The 18,668-nt window shown below is 37.9% G+C and overlaps 1 protein-coding gene across 3 annotated transcripts in view; it reads left to right on the top strand.

Moving 5' to 3' along the window:
• The first annotated feature begins 38 nt into the window (after positions 1 to 38).
• sema4ga (sema domain, immunoglobulin domain (Ig), transmembrane domain (TM) and short cytoplasmic domain, (semaphorin) 4Ga) overlaps positions 39 to 18,668 on the top strand; it is a 31,938-nt gene continuing 13,308 nt past the window's right edge. Inside the window, exons 1-9 of one of the 3 annotated variants that reach the window (XM_043255104.1) lie at positions 39 to 131; positions 366 to 566; positions 5,812 to 6,107; positions 15,236 to 15,384; positions 16,242 to 16,304; positions 16,380 to 16,478; positions 16,580 to 16,673; positions 16,758 to 16,871; positions 17,977 to 18,131. In XM_043255104.1, coding sequence (XP_043111039.1) covers positions 5,981 to 6,107; positions 15,236 to 15,384; positions 16,242 to 16,304; positions 16,380 to 16,478; positions 16,580 to 16,673; positions 16,758 to 16,871; positions 17,977 to 18,131 — 801 coding nt within the window. In that variant the 5' untranslated portion in view covers positions 39 to 131; positions 366 to 566; positions 5,812 to 5,980. Of the gene's footprint in view, positions 132 to 186; positions 567 to 5,811; positions 6,108 to 15,235; positions 15,385 to 16,241; positions 16,305 to 16,379; positions 16,479 to 16,579; positions 16,674 to 16,757; positions 16,872 to 17,976; positions 18,132 to 18,668 lie in introns of those variants that run through there. The other 2 variants (XM_043255105.1, XM_043255103.1) reach the window with 2 other exon arrangements.

Genomic DNA, 18,668 nt, shown 5'->3' with positions numbered 1-18,668 from the left:
AGGTCTGTGTGTGTGTGTTTGTGTGTGTGTGTTTCCACTCACACTCCAGACTAGCTTGGTCTTACAAGTGGTTTACATCATAGTCTTGCACTGTTCTTCTCTTCCAAACGGTGGTGGTAATGGAGCGATATGTACGATTTCATATTTATTTATTTTAAAGAACGCCTTTTACACGCATATGAAGAAATGTGTATTCCGTATTGAGCGTTAGTCTGTTTCCGTTCGCAACGAACGGGTTGCGTGTTTTACCCGCCGCTCTTCGTTTATAATCATAATTGTGCAAGTGTGCTTTTTCCAATAGACGGCGAAGGAATGCGGTAGCCCAAATATTTCCCAGGAGCTCAGATGTGTCTTTTCTCTCTCAGTAACAGCGTCCTTCAGAAGCGTGCTGTCTGTCGGAGCGCATTGTTCGAGCCGGAGAAGTGGCGCAGGAGGGCGTACAGTACCTGTGTCGAGGCGCGCGCGCGCCCAGCTCGTTCCGCTCTGGCTCGCGCTCCTTGGCTTCGCGCTGACCGCCGGACGACTTTTCTGCGTTTTTGAGGCGATTTGTGGCGAGACGCGTTTCAGTAAGTAGACCACTTTGATGCCGCACGCGTTTTCTTGTTCTTTTGGTGATATCCGTTGTCGTCTGTCTTAATAGCGTCGTGCGAAAGATTAAGTTGTCTCTGACAGTTCGGTATGAATCTGTCTCTGGCTTGCTGTTGAGTGAAATCAGCATTTGGGCGACAGGAAAAAGCTTAAACAAAAAATTTTAATGAAATTATAATTTTGCACGGACGAAACCTCAAAGTGGATGGCAAGCCGCTTTAACATTTGTTCCTTAAAAAAAAACTTACTAGTACTTTTGAATTATTACGAAGTAATGAACTATACTTTTTGCTTTACTAGTATCTATTCAATTTCAGCTGTGTATATTAATTAGTAACTAATACAAGTAGCTGTTCTCTTTTAATCGATGTGTGTGTGTGTGTGTGTGTGTGTGTGTTAAATATCTCTTCTATACTTGGTACTAATTGGAAAATAATTATACGCTAGTGTCTATTTCAGTTATTAATTGTGGGATAGATTAGACTAAGAATGGTACATAATATATTGTACTAATAAATCTAAAATATGTGCCAGCAACAATTAAAATAGTCTGAGCCATATATTTGCAACCAGTGTATTTGTACCAGTAAAAATTGAATAGTAATCACTGTCAGGATAGTATTAGGATATAACTAGGTGCACCCGCCCAAGCCAATATTTACCTGCACAATCAAATTCAAAACCGCCCAATCTGGCAACACGGGTGCTAGTTGAAGAATGGCTTGCCACACAAAATATAATCTTTCTTTTTCCTGTGGAAGAGCAGTACATTGGAAGTTAACCATTAAACTGCGTGAAAGGCCATGACCGATAGATATTTTGGGCTATTGATTATGTGATGTGGAAGAGTGTCAGAAAGACTGGACACGTCTGTTTTTAGTCAGGGTATTAGTCGCCTGACAGTGGGAATTTTCAAGTCTTTTCTGACACGAACACATTTAACTGTTGACATCTGGGAGAAGAAAGTCTTTAGTTATAGTTTGTGCCTGGCAGTAACTGAAATGTCTAATAACCGATTCGTGAATGCGTGAATACCTTATCGAAGCGTAATTCTAAAGTCTTGTTTAGCTTTTCTGAATTGCTGCTGATGTTATGCTATCTTACTTATAATATACAAATATTAAAACCATAAATTACAAGACATGCTCTCTCGCTGCCCTCAACAAAGCTGAATGCATTTGATAATACAGAGGTGAAGCTGACATTTATGCGATATTTTGTCTTTAAAAAGAATTTGGAGCCGAGTTGCTCAGCTCTGCAAGGATTCCTTTGTTGCGTCCTGCCATATGATTTTTTTTTCTGCTCTATCTACTGCTTGCTTTTATAGTTCGGCAGAATCGCATTTTTTTTTTATCCTCGGCTGAAAAGACAGTCCCCTCGTGTGATTTAGCATCCGGTCAGTGACTCAGTGTACAAACGGCTACTATCACTGCTTATCCTCGAGGTCCCATGTATGCAAGAATGACATTTTGGTGAAAGGCGGCTTTCATAATTAAGCAGCAGCTCTGATTTATAAGCCAAACACTGATTTAGCTGTTACACCGATATCTAACCGCAGTGGTCTCTCTGAAAAGTTCCTGCGTTCTTTAATCACTGATTTATTGATGGATCCGCTTTCTTTGACGAGGAACTAGATGCTGGATGTGCTGCTGGATTTCTGTGGGAGATTATTAGGCTGATTTCTTTTAAATAGCCTTGAACTGATGCTCTTTTCTTGAATGCTTTTTATTTAAGGTTTTGTAGATGCCAGAATTCTACTTGTGCATTCGCTCTGCAGGTCCTTAATGCATGAAACATATCACTGCTTGTTGGCGAGACGCTCTCTTTTGAGGCAACTGACCCTTAAACTCGCATATAAAATGCGCTCGAAGTGACTGACAGCTGGTTAAAGATGCATGAAGGCTCTCACGCGGTCACTGTTGGGGCTGAGCCGCTCGCAGAAACAGAGCTATCGTTTTCTCTGCAGCTGCTCAATTCTTGTCAGTCGATTCAGTCCGTCCTCCGGCCTGATACCACGAATCCCGTTGTACAGCTCAACACTTTATTTTTCAATCAGCTTGCAGCTGAACTTCCATTGTCTGGAACTGGCTTCAGCCCATCTCTACGGCTCCGAAAGCAGAATAAGAAACAGCGGTGTGTGTTTGAGCGATCTCTGAAGTGACCGCTGTCGCCGTAGGTACAGCGTCCGCCAACTGATACGCTTTCATTTGCTTTCTTATGGTGTTAGCGCTGAGAGCTTTTCCACCGGGAAGATTTGGCCTCTCAAACGCGTCTGACCTATTCTTTCTTTCTTTATAGTTCTCATTCTCTCTAGGACGTCTGAATTGGCTGAATAATAATACCGCTGACGGTTGTTTAGATATAATCTTATAATGGATTTCTTTCATAAACCTCTTACTCTTAAACTGGATTCTAGTTTTGCACCAAACTATTACTCAATCCGCGCTATGCTCTGAGCCGTTCAGCAGAAAAGTTATTTGATTCCTGAAACGTTCAGTGATATTTAATAGCGTATACTGTCATATCTGCTAATGCTTTGTTGACATAAAATCTCTTCTGGGGCTGCACAAACCTTTCAAAGCATAATTTAAATGATGGGATATCACTTTTTTTTATTTAAACCAAAAAGACTGTGATTTAAATATGTCAAGGTAATTTAAGCAAGAAAAGTAATAATAAGTGCAAAAAGAAATTATCATATTAATATCTGAAAGCTGAAAGTGCAAACTTGGAAATAAAATGTAAAAACTGAATTTTGTTTAATAATTTGTTTAATTTTGTTAATATACATTATGCTGTATAATTTGAATGGATTGAGAATTCAGAATTAATATTTTTAATAAGCAGGGATGCATTGAAGTGATCAAAAGTGGCAGCAAAGATATAGTGTTACAAAAATGTCTATTTAAAATAAAAAATTTTGAACGTTCTATTCGTCAAAAAAACTGTTTTCAATATTGGTTGTAATAGGAAATGTTTCTTGAGCTGCGAAGCATATATTAAAACAATATTAGAGCAATGATGCTTGAATTTAGAAAAAAACGTTGCATTTTGAAATATATTAAAGTAGAAAACCGTAACGTTCATTTGTAAATATTTTACATTTGCTATATTTTTAATCAAATAAATGCAGCTTTGGTGAGCATATAAGTAACTGCTTTAAAAAAAAAGAAAGCGTCAGTGTATTTCTCATTGTGTGATGTTTCAGCCTTGCTTCTGTTGTTATGAAGGAGAGTACGAGGGTTGCTGATCTGATACAGCTCTCTGGCGCAGTACTGCTGATTCCTGCGCTACAGCAGGTGTGAATTCAAGCACATCTGTGCAGTTATGTTTCAGATAGTTTGTGTTTCTTTATACGGAGAGAAAAGGAGTGAAAAAGTTTTGAATGAACGGGAATACGGTGGCCTAGAAAGCCACTGGGAATGTGCTCTCCGAAGAGGAGATAGAGGGGAAAAGAAAACACTGCTCATCTGGTGCGTAAGCTTGTTTAATGGAATGAGAGAGAGAGAGAGAGAGAGCGTGTTTATCTGAGAGAGGGGGAGAAGTCTGGAGTGTTTACAGAAGAGAGGGCCTGAGTGTGTTCGAGTAATGGACGGAGGGAGGCCAACAGTTGGATGCTCAGGACACTGTCCTCTTAAATCACATCAGACTCGCACACACAAGCACAATGACTCTTCCTTTTTAAGTAACAACCAATGTCTTGCAGGTCAGTCGTGACTGGAACACAACAATAGTAAGGATCGTGTCAGGTTTGATGTAAAAGGTGCGCTAAATAACTTTCCATTAAAAAGGTTTTAGATCGAAAGAAGTGCATTCAGTCAGGACAAATTCAGCTGGTATTTATTGAAATGGCAATGGAAAATGCATACGCTTGATTTTATTCTGCTGCGGAACAAATAAAATGACTAGTTGAAAAATAATGGTGAAGAATGGCGAAGCTCCTATCAGATCTCTACAGGTGGTGCTGGGGAGGAGGAGGGGTCCAGCAGCATGTTGATCCTGATTGGCTGGTGCTACGGCATTGAAGGAGTCAATTAGCAATTAATCAGTTTCATGTTTTCGATAGATATCTTTAAAATCATGCATGCTCACAATAGATATCAGTGGCCTTTAAAAACCCTTTCACAGTGGCTTTCATATTTAATAATACTTCAGTTCTCTAATAATACGCAGTCTCGATAACCCCTATGACTGGATTTTAATGGCACAAATGAATCACGGGTGACAGATACACCTGCTTATAACCAGGCTCAGATGAAAACCTTGGACTTTTCTCACCTTGTGATTCATTTTTATTTTATTTTATTTATTTATTTTTTGCCAAACACGTCATTCGACTGCGTGGGGTTGGAAACGCAATAAAAGTCCCTCCCTTTTATTTTTGTTTTAAAACAGTGCTACGTTTTTTTTTCAGTATTCTTTGATGCATAAAAAAAGTCCTAAAGAATAGTACTTACTTAAAATGTAAATGATTAATTCATCCTTGCTGTTGTTTCTTCTTCTTCTTTTTCTTCTTCTTCAAAAAACAACAACTTTGAAGTAGAACTGAACTAATTTCCACCGACTGGCACATATGCTCCCAGTTTTCCCCAGAGCAGTTTTCTCGTGATTTCCAAACATGAACATAAAAAATAGAGCATTTCCGGACTAATCCGACCTGCTTTTGATGCAAGGTGAGGGAAGTCAGGGATGAGCTCTGGCGGAGTTTGTCATAGCCCTGGCTCTTTTGGATTAGGACTCACACTATTCAGTTGTCATACATTAATCACCATCTTATTATTCAACGCAGTCACCTCAGACACAGCTCAGGATTAAAGGCCTGAAAGGTCGGGAGTCATCGGATGCGCAGTTGCATCCTTTGATCTTCACTTTGACGTACCTTTGAGTGCCCATGTGCTTTGTGCACGTGTCACTCAGTCTTTTTTAGACTTGAATAGAAGACTTCGTTTCTATCAGAGAGACCTTTTAGTGCCACAGGGTGCACTGGTTTCCTTTTAACGTGCCCACGTTCCTTTGTTCGGTCCAAACACGAGAATCTTGATAGTTGATTGTCCCTGGGGCGATCCTGGCCGAGAAACACAGTTAGATTGTGTTATTTGAGAAATCTGATTAAGCGTCAGAACGCACTCTTCACCTGATCACATGTCAGCTTAGCTATGACATCAGCACCGACTAGTCAGTTCTCTGCATGTCCTAACCGTCTTGTTTTTCCTTGTTTTGCAGAGTGAAGCGCTTGAGGGAAAGAGAGCTGCTTTTGGCGAAGAAGAGCAAAACGGCAGCATTTGTGCATACCGGAGGAGACGGTGTGATCGACTTCCCGCTCCCTTGAGAGGAGGGGTGAGCGGCGGTCCCGTGGTACTCACCCCTCCTGGTCAGACCGCTGACGCTGAAGATGTTGACCCGTAGCGCGTGGCTGCCGTTCCTGCTGTTGCTGTGTGCTGTGTCCACTCTGTGGGGTTACCCCTTCAGACCCCCTCTAGACCTGGACGTCACCCCCAGAACTACGGTCCTCTTCAACGGTACGATGCACGTGGCTTGTTTTTCATTCATTTATTCATATAGTACTGAAGAGAGAGATCCACCAATCAGACAAGTCACTGTTGCTATGGAAACAAATTATGGAAAAAAGAGCTCTGTGACTATCCACACCCGCAAAGCATTGCTAATATCTCGATCAAGCCTCTCTCGAAATACTTATATATTTATATGTTTGTGTATGCATGTATTTGGAGTCATTCAAAAAAAAAAGAACTAAACGTTTTTCAGCAAGGATGCTTCAAATTGATCAAAAGTAGCAGTTGCAAAAGTGTTCAAAAAAGATTTATATTTTAAATTATATTCATGAACAAGTAATTGTTTCTTGATTAGCAAGACTACATATTACAATGATTTCTGATAGATCATGTCACACTCAAGACTGGAGTAAAGATGCTGGAAATTCAGCTTTGCATTGCAGCAGTGAATTAAATTTGATAACATATTAAAATATAAAACAGCTCTTTTAAATTGTAATCATATTTTACGATATTGCTATTTTTTACTGTATTTCTGATCAAATAAATGCAGCCTTGCTGAAAATAAGACACTTAAAAAAATGTATATTTAAAAAAAAAACTTTTCAAACTTTACATATGCACCATTGCTTTCCAATTATGTGATTTTTTCTGTTAATTTCCATCGTTTTTTTTTGCTTAAACTCAAAGTTCGAAATGATAGAGCTAGGGATGGTTTCAAGCGTAAGAATAGGTTTAGAGTAGAATTGTTTGAAATCCCTACGGAGTAAATAATCGGGAAAAATGCTTCCAGAACCAAGACCGCTGAAAAAGCAGGCGGTGGCTGTAGCTCTCTATATCATAATATGTAACTGTGATGATCATTCTGTGCCATGGTATATCGAAGTATTACGTTTCATTTGTCCATTAGCATCACATGACCATGGTACTACCTCGGTACGTTTCTGCAAGCATCCAAGGGTTAATTTAGAAGTAAATCAACCCTGCTCGGGCAGATGCAGAGAAGCTGCCGCGCGGTTACGTGAGGGGGAGTGGGTTCAGGGACTGTTTATGACTCTGCACTTAATCATTCAGATGTAAGCGGGGCTCTATCACACTCGTTTAGATGACTCCCCACGTGTTTGCCAGCTTGAATTTTGTATATCTCTTCGCCGCTGAACAATAAAACGCCTTTGTCTCACATCTGTGAAGCAGAAATAAAGGAGAAAAGGCACAATAAGCCAACCCAATGTTACCTTTATCTCTAGTGCTTAGTTACACAAGAGAGGTCAGAGGGCTGAGAGACTTGAGGCCTGTGTTGAGTTTAAAAACACTGAGAGAGCAGCAGGTTCACTCTCCAAGACTCGTACTACCTTTCCCTGCCGGGTCAATGCCCTGAGAAGAAGCTCTGCAGCATTTTCAATGAAGAAGATGTCAGATATTTGCATTAAATAACTAATTATGTTAAATATGTGGAAGACACATATTATTTACTTTTTTTTATAGATCTTGATTTTTTTAGATGATAATCTTTGCCAGGGTTTTTGTATTCAAATTAGAGTTATTTGTCATGAACCAGTTTATTGATAAAAAAAAAAAAAAAAACATATTAAATGAATCAATTGCGCATTTGTAATCAATTGATCATACGTCCTAAAAAGTGTTATTTTAATACATAGTTAATTAATATTTTCACATTTTTAGGTTTTAGTAGGTTTATTTTTTCACAAACATGCACATGTGCACACATAAATATAACATCTAATGTATAATATCTAATAATATCTAATATAATGAAATATTAATTATTTTTATAATATAAAAAATGCTAATTATATTTAAGCAATATTTATTATATAGATACACAGAAATCCAAATATGCTTGATTAGTGGCCGCTTTATATTATTATAATTTATTATACATTTGTTGAAATATCTTTACTTACATCTGACCCATTACTTGTGTAGAAAGTAAGTTCATGTTTTGCTCAGAAAAAGCCAAGCTCGGGGCCTCACTGGACCATAATCCATCCCTGCATACATCTCTGACAGATCTTTTCATCAAGTTATTTAACAGCTTCTGCACTTACAAAATCCAGTGAGATCATCTGTCCTCTCATCATTTCCTTTAGCATCCCTGTGCAGGCATGAGCTCAGATTAGCGCTGTGAGTGGAAAATGAGATGTCAATTACTTCTGAGTTAATATCAAACCCCTGCTCAGCAACAGGCAGGAGATAAGAGAGTGTAAAAAGGAATACATTAAAATAGGGTTTTTGGCATACTTTGTGCCCTAAATGAGATAAGACATGACTGAAGAGGGAAAAAGATTCTCTGACCCTAGATTGCATTAAGCAGGTCTTTTTTTAATCAATATAAAAATTATATTCCCTATAAAAAAAAAAGCATGTCTCTGATCCACATTGATATCCTATTTCTTGGTTATTGAATGGTAAGAAATTATATTTTGTGTCAGTACCAGAAGAAATGAGGTTCCTGTTATTTATTTATTTATTTAAATCAATAATAATAATTTTACATTATTATTAAGAAGACACTTAAGTGTAGGTTTTTGGGTCATGCTTCGTGTGGTTTTAGCACTCTCTTTTTTTTATAAACGTCAAAAATCAAATAAAAACCGTAAAAAGTCAAAAATCTTAAAATAGTACACATATTCTCAGTCACATATTATATAATGACCACTTAGTGTATAATTAGCTGTTTTTCTAGGCACTTGTCTCTCATAAAAAAACTATACTCACTTTTTACACATAATAAAATAATTTAACAATTTTATTGAGGATAAAATCTAAATATCTAAATTGTTTTTAATCAAGTCAAATATTTTTTACAAAATAATTTTTATAGTTCACTGTTATTATTATGCAATTTATTACTTATGAGTCTGCCATGAATATAGACTTTGATGCAATATGACATTAAATTATTATTTTAAACAATAAATAATCGATTTATTTAGTTATCTGTAAGCACTTTGCACAGCTAAGTAAAACCCTTGCAAAATAAAAACTTTTTAAACACTTTCTCGTGCATGGTCACCCGCGAGAACCCATTTAATATGGACTGCCTGTTTGAAGAACTCCAAAGCTTTAACCGCAGAGTGAGTCGGTATCCTAAACCCCCCCCATCACCCCTTTCTTTGGCTGTTTAATCATTAATGAGTTCAGAGAGCGCTGTACTTTATACCCTACTAACCCTCGGAGACACGAGACCGAGTCGAGATAGCGACAGGCTACCTGAGGGAGGACAGTGTAAATGATATTTGCGCCGTATGCGTTGTACACCCTGAGCACACTCATTATGCTTCTGTCAAATATCAAAGCTCACGCTGCTGTGAAACTGTGTGAAGTGGCTGGTTTAAACATGACTGCGAGTTCCTCGCTGGTCCTCGGGAGACCTTCACTTGTTTATTTAGCAAATACACAGCCTCTCACACACACACACACACGCACGCAGACACACACACGCACGCACAAGGCCTCTGGGATGACAATCCGAATCATGTCGTGAATGTCATATTGATTAGTTCATTAGCAGTGCAGTTGAGCAGACAGAGGGTGTGTGTGTGTGTGTGTGTGTGTGTGTGTGTGTGTGTGTGTGTAGAGACTGACGGACTGGACGGGTGTGTCTTGAGCTACTATAATGTCAGTTGTAAAGCAAAGGGCTAATAGTAGTCATTCTATCTCTGTGCTCAGCTGCATGTTCACTACACGGCTAACTGTATGTTGACATCCCCTGCTAATTGACAAGGTTGGTTTAGGCCCTCAATTCCAGTGCAGACAGATGTTAATGTTACATTCTAGAGGCTTTAATGCTTTCGTGGAGTCGAGTTTCAGTTTGAATCTCTTCATCCATGTTACGACATCTATCGCAAACAAAAAAGAGTGATGGGGTTCAACTCCTTATTAATACTAACAGTGCTGAAATGAAATGCTTAAGTCAGATATAGCTGTGTTGTTGGAGCGTCCACATACTTTTGACCATAAAGTATCATTGCGTTTTACATATTAGATTGGTGAAAGTTGACAAAAAGTCTAAAATATCATGCAAATAATAAATAAATGATTTATTTTCTCTCTCTCTTATAGTCAAAAGGGCTGCATTTTTATCAAAAATACAGTGAAAAATCATAAAACACTGTTACAATTTCAAATGTCTATATTAGTGTGTTGTAAAATGTCATTTATTCCTTTAAATTTAAGCTGAATTTTGATCATTATTCCAGTCGTCATTCACACGATCCCTCAGAAATCTGAAGTGCTGCTCAAGAAACATTTCTTATTATAATCAGTGTTGAAAACAGACTAACTTTTTGGAAACCTTAATTCACTTTTCAAGATTCTTCACTGATTCGAGAGAGATCGTATTTGTAACAAAATAAAAGCCCTTAGTCACTTTTGATCAATTTGATGCATCCCCGCTAAATAAAAGGATTCATTTCTTTAAGAAAATCCAAACTTTTGAACGGTGGTGTATGTTGTGTGTGTGCCACATTCAGTTGTGTTTTCCTGTAGTGCTGAGTCATTTTACCGTGCTGCTGCCTCACCTTACCTGTCTCAGTGGTCGGATTATACTTTATCCAGAGAACAGGAAATGCTGGTATTGTTCTTTATTGCTTCATTGTTACTCCACAATGGATCTTACACCAGACTGAATTACAAGAATCTGTGATAAAAGAAGCAGGACAGCGAATCAGCTATTTAGGGCCAGAGATTTAATCACTAAACTGAATGTTGAAAAATAGCTTAAATCTTTTATTTTTTATTTTTTATGAAGGCTTTTACACCATTTTTTAATCCCCAGAATAATAATAGTCTTATACATTCTCAGGAAAACAAACACTATGGAGACTGCATTGCACAGTGATGTCAGAGAGTAATACCACGGTAGTAAATGATTACAGTATTTGTAAAGCAATGTAAATATAGGGAAGTGAATTGTAATGCCATCAGTTCAACCACTTCAAACAGACTCGGAGATGTTTAGTTTTCAGACAGTGTTTTATGTATTTAGTCTTTTTATTTTAAATTTATTTATGTTTCCTGTAATTGTGTGAGAAAGGGCATGACAATTTAGTTTGACTGCCATTGTAAATTAACCTTTATGCATATAAACATCTGGCTTTTAAATTAGTATTAATAGGGGGAAACAACAGCACTCTTTGTACTTGGCATTCATTTACATATACTACAGAATAACGTGTAGATTTCTCTAAATTATAGAATAATGTGGGATATTTAAAGTTTTAGTCACAGAATACTGCCATGGCACTTGTATACAAAACCATAGTATTAGTATGGTATCATATTCAAAAATTAAACCTGGTGAAAATTATTTTTTAAATAGTGCTGTCAAATGATTAATCGCATTTCTTGATATATGTGTGTGTGTATTCATTAAGTGTATATAAATACAAACACATGCATGTATATATTTAAGAGAAATATGTTTTATATCTTAAACAGAGATAATCCTTTTCAAACGGACAAAATAATCATATGCAGGCAGGCAGGCAGAACATAAACCACACGTATTAACCTCGACGATCGGACAAAGGTGATCTCTATATGACGTAATTGACTAAATTAACAAGAAACAGCTGAAGACAATGATACAGTTAACAGGAACGGAAGGTAGGGCACACAGAGCACATGACTCAAGACAAAAACGACAACAAAAGAGTCCAAAGACGTGACAGATATAAATGTATACACATGTTTAAATCTTTATTAAGATGTATACTGTATGTGTGTGTCTTTACATTTGCATACACATGTATATGTAAATAAAAACTTGAATTTTGGATGCAGTTAATCACGATTAATCGTGTTACAGCTCTATTGAGTATATTTATATATAATATGATAATATAAATGTATATAGATGTAAATATTCAATAAAATATATACATGTATGAGTGTGCATTTATGTAATCATAATAAATTACACAGTACACATACGTATAGTATGTAAGCGAATACTTTTATTTTGGATACGATTAATCATTTGACAGCACTAAAGCATCCCAATGTGGTTAAAGTTAAAACTTGTTCCCACCGAACTGTGTCTTTATTTATGCCAGCGTTTCATTGACCTCCATCCGTTCCTCGTAAGATCCCATGACCATCTTGAACAGACAACCGTTTGTGCAGCTTTAAATCCTGAGGAGCTTTATTTGAGCACTCGGGAAAACGAGTAATTCTGGTTTGGGGAAATGATAGCGTGTCTCCGCTGCACTGCCGTGTGCCTGAGAATGACAAGCACGTCTGGGTCGTGTGGTTTGTGTCTGTGTAATAGCAGGCCTGGAGAGCGCTATCAGTCAGGTCGGGATGGGCGTCGCTTCACGCCGGGCCGGTGCCATTTTAACGCATCTCTTGACATTCGTTTGAAGTTCAAAGCTGCTCTGCTCGCCCCAACACAGGGGTATGCTGGAGCTCTCTGTTATGTGCTTGTAAACCTTTGTTCTGTTTGAATAACCTCGGCTTGTAATTGGTTTACCATTCTGAACCGCTGTTGGTGACGAATCTGGTGCCTGGTGGAAAAGTACAACGTGACGTATCAGTCGGGTGATATGTGTATGTGTGCTGTTTATTTCCGGTGTGGTCAGACTAATAACTGTCGGTTTGAGATTGACCCCGCGCTTCTGACCCACTGAAGAGCGATGACTGAATCATTTCTGGAGGACTGTGGGAAACACAATGTGATCTGATAGTGTATGTCTGAGAGGATCAGTCTGTTCTGTTAACATTGTAGGCTCTGTTCTGGGGATGGAGGGTGAAGATATTAAGAGGATAGATGACAGCAATTGGAAGCCGGCACGGAGTGGATCATTTTGCTGTTTGAAATGAAATCTCATGACCTCTTGCACACTGATTATTATTTTATGGTTCTTTTCAGCTTTCAAGCTGCTTCATAAGGAATAATAAAAGGAATAATATTCAGAATTATGGTTAAATATATCTAAAGATAGATAGAAATACCTTTTTTTTTATTACTGTATTACATTCGCCCAAGGGGTCGAATGTTGGCTTCTTGACATTGTCAAGTAAAGGCGAGTCCGTTTTATTGGTGGATATATTAATAATGTCATTTCCAGCCATTAAATTGCAGATCTTGAGTAAGTAAAGCCGTAAATCTAGTGTTTGTGAAATGAATTTAAATGTCAAATCAGGACGTAAAAATCAATAAATACAATAAATTGTGCTCAAGCCGTGCAAACAAAATTAGTTTTCTATGCGAATGCACATTCAAAAGTAAACAACAGCCAAATAGCTGTGTTAACTATAAAACCCTGTCAACTAATAAGGAATAAATAACAGTCATTTATTATATCCACACTAATGAACAATAACATTCTGTTTATTATAAATACTGCTGTCTTATTTTTTGCTGCTTTAAATGCTCATGCTCTTCAAAGTGGATTCTGATTGGCTGTCAATGTTTTTATTTCTCTCTTAAAGGTATAGTTCACCCAAAAATTCAGGTATAAATAAATAAACAGTTGACGCTAGCCACTGACTTCCTTATTATGGAAAAATACTGTGGAAGTCAGTGGTTGCTGGCAATTTTTTTGCTTCTCAACATTCATCAGAAAACCTTCTTGTTTATTTTCAACAGATGAAAGTAACTGAAAAATTGAGGCTTTGACCATCCGGCCATTATACATGTCTTTATCACTGTCCATTTATCACCTGACAGAGAACCGATTATAGTTAGTTGAGTTGATAGTTTGGATGTATTTAATAATGACGATTTGATCGTTAATAACATCATTTGTTGAGCTGAAAAATCTAAGAGTAGCTCATCATTCCTAACATGGCCTGAGCATTAGAGAGAGCTTAATCAAGTCTATTGAGCGTGTGTGTGTGTGTGTGTGAGAGAGAGCAGGAAGCATTAAGGAAATGCAGACGTTTCTGCATGTTTGCGAAACACAGCAGCGCTGTGTCAGCAGGGATTCACAGGGCACCTTAATTATCTTCTTTTTCTGTTTCCACCTGTCTCTGGTATACGCTGTCCCTGCAGCTCACTCCCCTCTGTCTCTCCAGAGCCGTGTTTGTCAGCTCTGCTGTCAGTGTAGTGCTCTGCGTCCTCAGCCAAATCCGGCTGCGCTGCATAACCTGTCCTGTCCCTGCATGCAGTGCTGCCTACACGAGTGGAGACGTGTGGCCTGCGGGCTCGTGTGTGTTGACGTTCTTCAGCATGTAGCGTTATTTTTGCAGTACACATACCGTACAGCGCGCGTCGCGAGCACGGCATCACAGTAAAACAAGAAACCAGGAAAGTTTGTTTGTGTATCTGCTCGCCTTTGTGTTAAAAGGGTGTTCTGCCTCCTACGCTCATTATGAGTGATGACTACTTGAAGTAATTACACGAACATGCATAGTTCAGTACGGATCGTAAACAATAATGTTTCTTTGTGTATTTATTTTAGTTTTGGTTTTGCGTTTTTTAGTTTAGTGAGCACCTTTGTTACTCTGGAAGTGAAAAGGTCGGTTCTAAAATTCTACATAATAAGAGACCCCACGCGATTCATTAAAGTCGTGCTGGGAGTAATGTCGGCATGAGGTGTGTTGTCTTGCCTCCTCTGCAGGGCGCCTTAGACACGGACCTGGAAACATAAAAACAACAGGCAGATTGACCCTTAAAGATGCCATGTTTCCTTGCTAGGCCTGAAAAGCTTCCCCACAAGTTCTACTGCTGTAAAATATGAACAAAGACGAAGCCAGTTACCTCAAAAATTAATAAATAACATCTGGATGAAGCATGCATTTATTTCTAGTCATTTTTAATTCATTAATAGGAAGGCTGATGAAACCTAAAAGCATGCCAAAAAGTACTTGCCAAAAAGCCAAGTCACTGAAAACGAGTAAAGTTACTTGTGTAAACTTACCCCGGAGCAAATGTACAGTAGTCGTCTTAATGATGTTACAGTTTTGAATGACAGGGATGTGGAGATAAATCCGCTTCTCAGGATTTGGAAAAGGGAAGCTGAATGTTAATAAATTAAGCACGGACTCGCTAAAACAGGAAGCTGCACATCTTCACAACACCAAGCACCCACGGACCTCAGCGGAGTATTTACGGATCCTTTTATGGATAAAATATTTCTTTAACTGCTCTGTCGTGTGTGTTTCAGGGCTGCTGGGCCTCAGGCGCTTCAGAGGCTCGACACTGAACTACAGTTTATTGCTGCTGGAGGAGGAGGCCGGCCTGCTGTACGTGGGAGCGAGAGGGGCTTTATACGCCCTGCAGGCCAGTGACATCTCCAGCAGTTCTCCACAGACCGTACGTACTGACAAAACACATCGGCGCTTAATTACAGAGCTTGCCAGGCAGAACTGTATTGATATTCCTGAAATATCCTATTTTCATTCTTCTTCCGCTCCACAATTTTCTGCAATTAATTCAGCAGAAAACGCTTAAGATGCAGACTCCATTCAAATGCTACGTGAATAATTTCACTGTTAGGTGTCATCTATTTTTGGTTTATGCAAACTTCATGCATTTTGAAGCATTTTGACTATCTTACCACAGCAGGAATTTGAAAATATCTGTAGTGATGTATGGAATATAGAAATGAAATAAAAAAAAGCATCCTTAAAGTATTTTTAACTACATTTTGTAAAATAAATGAATACTTATACTTTTGATGAAAAAATAAGACATTTATAATGTTTGAAAATATTTCCACTTCAAATAAATGCTGTTCTTTTGAACTTTGTGTTCATTTGTTGACTTGTAATCTTAAAGAAATTTGTTGAAATTACTTAAATGGTTTAATTGTTTCATTGTTAACTATAATTATGAAAATAATGAGTTATTTTGGTTTCTTTTTTATCGGTATCTTAAAACTTAAGCTTAAATATTTAAAAAAATGTATTCAGTTACCATTCGTTTCTTTTTAAAGATCGCTAAAGATCCTTTTTTAAACAATATGGAGATTCTTTCCTCCTGGGAATTCAGATTTTGCGTCCCTATTTAGTTTCAACTAGTGCGCATAATAAGTTAATGGGAGAGTTGTTTACAAACACCAGTTGGTACAATCTGGCACTGCAAACTGGAGCAGGAAGTTGCTGTGCCAGGAAAGCATTTTTACAAGTATTGACAGTGCAAGAATTCTTGTTAATCTCGTACTTGCACAGATTGACTGGGAGGCATCGGATGATCAGAAGAAACAATGCTTGAAGAAAGGGAAAGATAACAAGGTTGGTCACGTTCTCCGTCAATTGTGTTATCCTCTCTAGTTCGCATACTGACGCGGACGTCTTTCCCCATTACAGACGGAGTGCTACAACCACATACGATTCCTGCAGAGGTTCAACAGCACACACTTGTACACTTGTGGCACGCACGCCTTCAGCCCTCTGTGTGCTTACATCGTGAGTAACTGAGATGGCTGCTTTATATGCCTCCTAACCAGGAGAGATTCGACTTTAAGATGGGAACCGTCATATGTAGGACATTTTGTTGTGTTTTTCAGGATGGGAGGGAGTTTAAGATTTCGTCAGCCTTCGAGGAGGGTCGAGAGAAATGTCCATATGACCCCACCAAAGGCTACACCGGCCTGTTGATTGGTATGGCATCCATAAATCAGTTAGCAATATGCATTTCGTTTGACATTGTATGATATTAACGGTCTCATCGTCTGTTTCCATTAGATCAGCAGATGTACACAGCGTCTCAGTATGAGTTTCGGAGCTTTCCTGACATCCGACGCAACTCTCCGAATCCCACATTGAGAACAGAAGAGGCTCCGACTCAATGGTTGCAGGGTCGGTCTGCTGCAGCACATTTTATTAGTAAAATATTTCATCCCACCCCATCAACATTACCTTGTGTTTGGATCTCCCAAGTCATAGTAGGTCAAGAATCTTCGGCCATTTAGCACTACAGTGGCGTCCGCAAGTCTGAGACCTTGGTTTAAAGTTGTAGGATTGAATTATTTTAGGTCACAAATCAACAGTGTTTTGGGTAATGCGTTACAAGTAACGTGAGTTACGTAATCAGATGGCTAACTAGTAAAGTACCACAATACTTTTTAATTTACCACAAAGTATTGTTTTTTAAAAGATACGTTTTCAAATACCTAATGCAAGTTACATTGTTTTCCCTTTTATTCACTGACATCTTTCCTGTTGCCATGTTGAGAGAAATCTTCAATACGTCCATATGCAGAAGCGCTTTCTTTAGCCTGAGGATTAACTTTTGATGTAAAGGGCCTTTGCAGTTGCCAAAAATATACATTTTGGTACTTCTGTCATTAAAAATAAATAAACTAGCCTGGCTCATGTGACTCAGAAGTAAGTAACTAGATTGCATTTTTATGGAGTAACACAATATTCTAATGTATTACTTTTTTCCCACACTGCTAATCTAAGCTAATGGTTCTCCAACATTTTTACAAATAAAAAATGTAATTCTTTATTTAAATATAATAATATATTAAGCACACTGCTTTTTTAAAAAAAATAAATTCAAACTTTACATACAAAGGATTAAATTATTAAATTTAATTAAATGATTGCAGTTTGATTAATGATAAAAAGATATATATATATATTGAGCATCACAACTCTTTTCATCATTGATAATAAAAGGAAATGTTTCTTGATTTCTGAGAGTCACACAGAAGACCGTTGTGTTGAAAATTCAGTTTTGCATCACAGGAATGAATTAAGCTGTAAAACATAAAACAGCTATTTAAAAATTTAATAATATATATTTTTAAATTTTTTGTTTAGATAAAATAGATGAACTCTTGTTGAGTGTAAAAGACTTATTTCACAAACATTTCATTTATAATAAAATCGATTTATATTTTTGAACCACTTTAAATTTTCCATTTTAAAATGTAGTCTTCTGTCTTGTGCCGTACAGATGCTGATTTTGTGGGCTCAACACTGGTGAGGGAGAGTGTGAGTAGCTCAGTGGGAGATGACGATAAAATATACTTCTTCTTCACTGAGAAGAGTCAAGAGCTCAGTCCATACTTCAGTCACAGCAGGGTGGCACGGGTCGCCCGTGTGTGTAAGGTAAGAAGATGTCTTCACTCCACACATGCTTATTCTCGTCTGCATCTTAAAGCCGTTTAATTGAAATGTTAAAATTAGGGGGTAGATATTCAGACTGCTGTACACTGTACACATGGGAAAGTGAAACAAAATAGTTCAGATTGAATCTCTTCAATCAAAGCAAAAAACAACAAATTCTCGTTAAAATATAATAATGATAAGACATCGTCCTCACATTTAAGTTGTTCATAGACATCCATTGCCCTGCCCTGGAAAACTGCACACATAGTCTACTGAAAAGTCCTCGCCAATGCGTTTCTAGCCTCTAAACTCTTTCATTCTCTGCATTGTAAGGACTCTGGCCTCAAAATGCTGCTTTATTTGAAGTGTGGTTTTCTACAGGTTTCCTAATAGGGTTTTACAGCAACATTTTTGCCAGGCATCTCACTCTCTAACGGCTCCCTTCCCACGAGACTCTCCTCTCTGTCTCGCTTCTCAACCCATCAGTCTAGCTCCACACACTCAGATCAAAGTGCCAATTGAAAATGTCTGCAATTT

Source organism: Puntigrus tetrazona, chromosome 13 (assembly GCF_018831695.1).
Source record: "Puntigrus tetrazona isolate hp1 chromosome 13, ASM1883169v1, whole genome shotgun sequence".
Classification (NCBI taxonomy): Eukaryota; Metazoa; Chordata; class Actinopteri; order Cypriniformes; family Cyprinidae; genus Puntigrus; species Puntigrus tetrazona.
The sequence above is the reverse complement of the archived record's forward strand: the minus strand, read 5'-3'. Positions and strand labels throughout refer to the sequence as shown.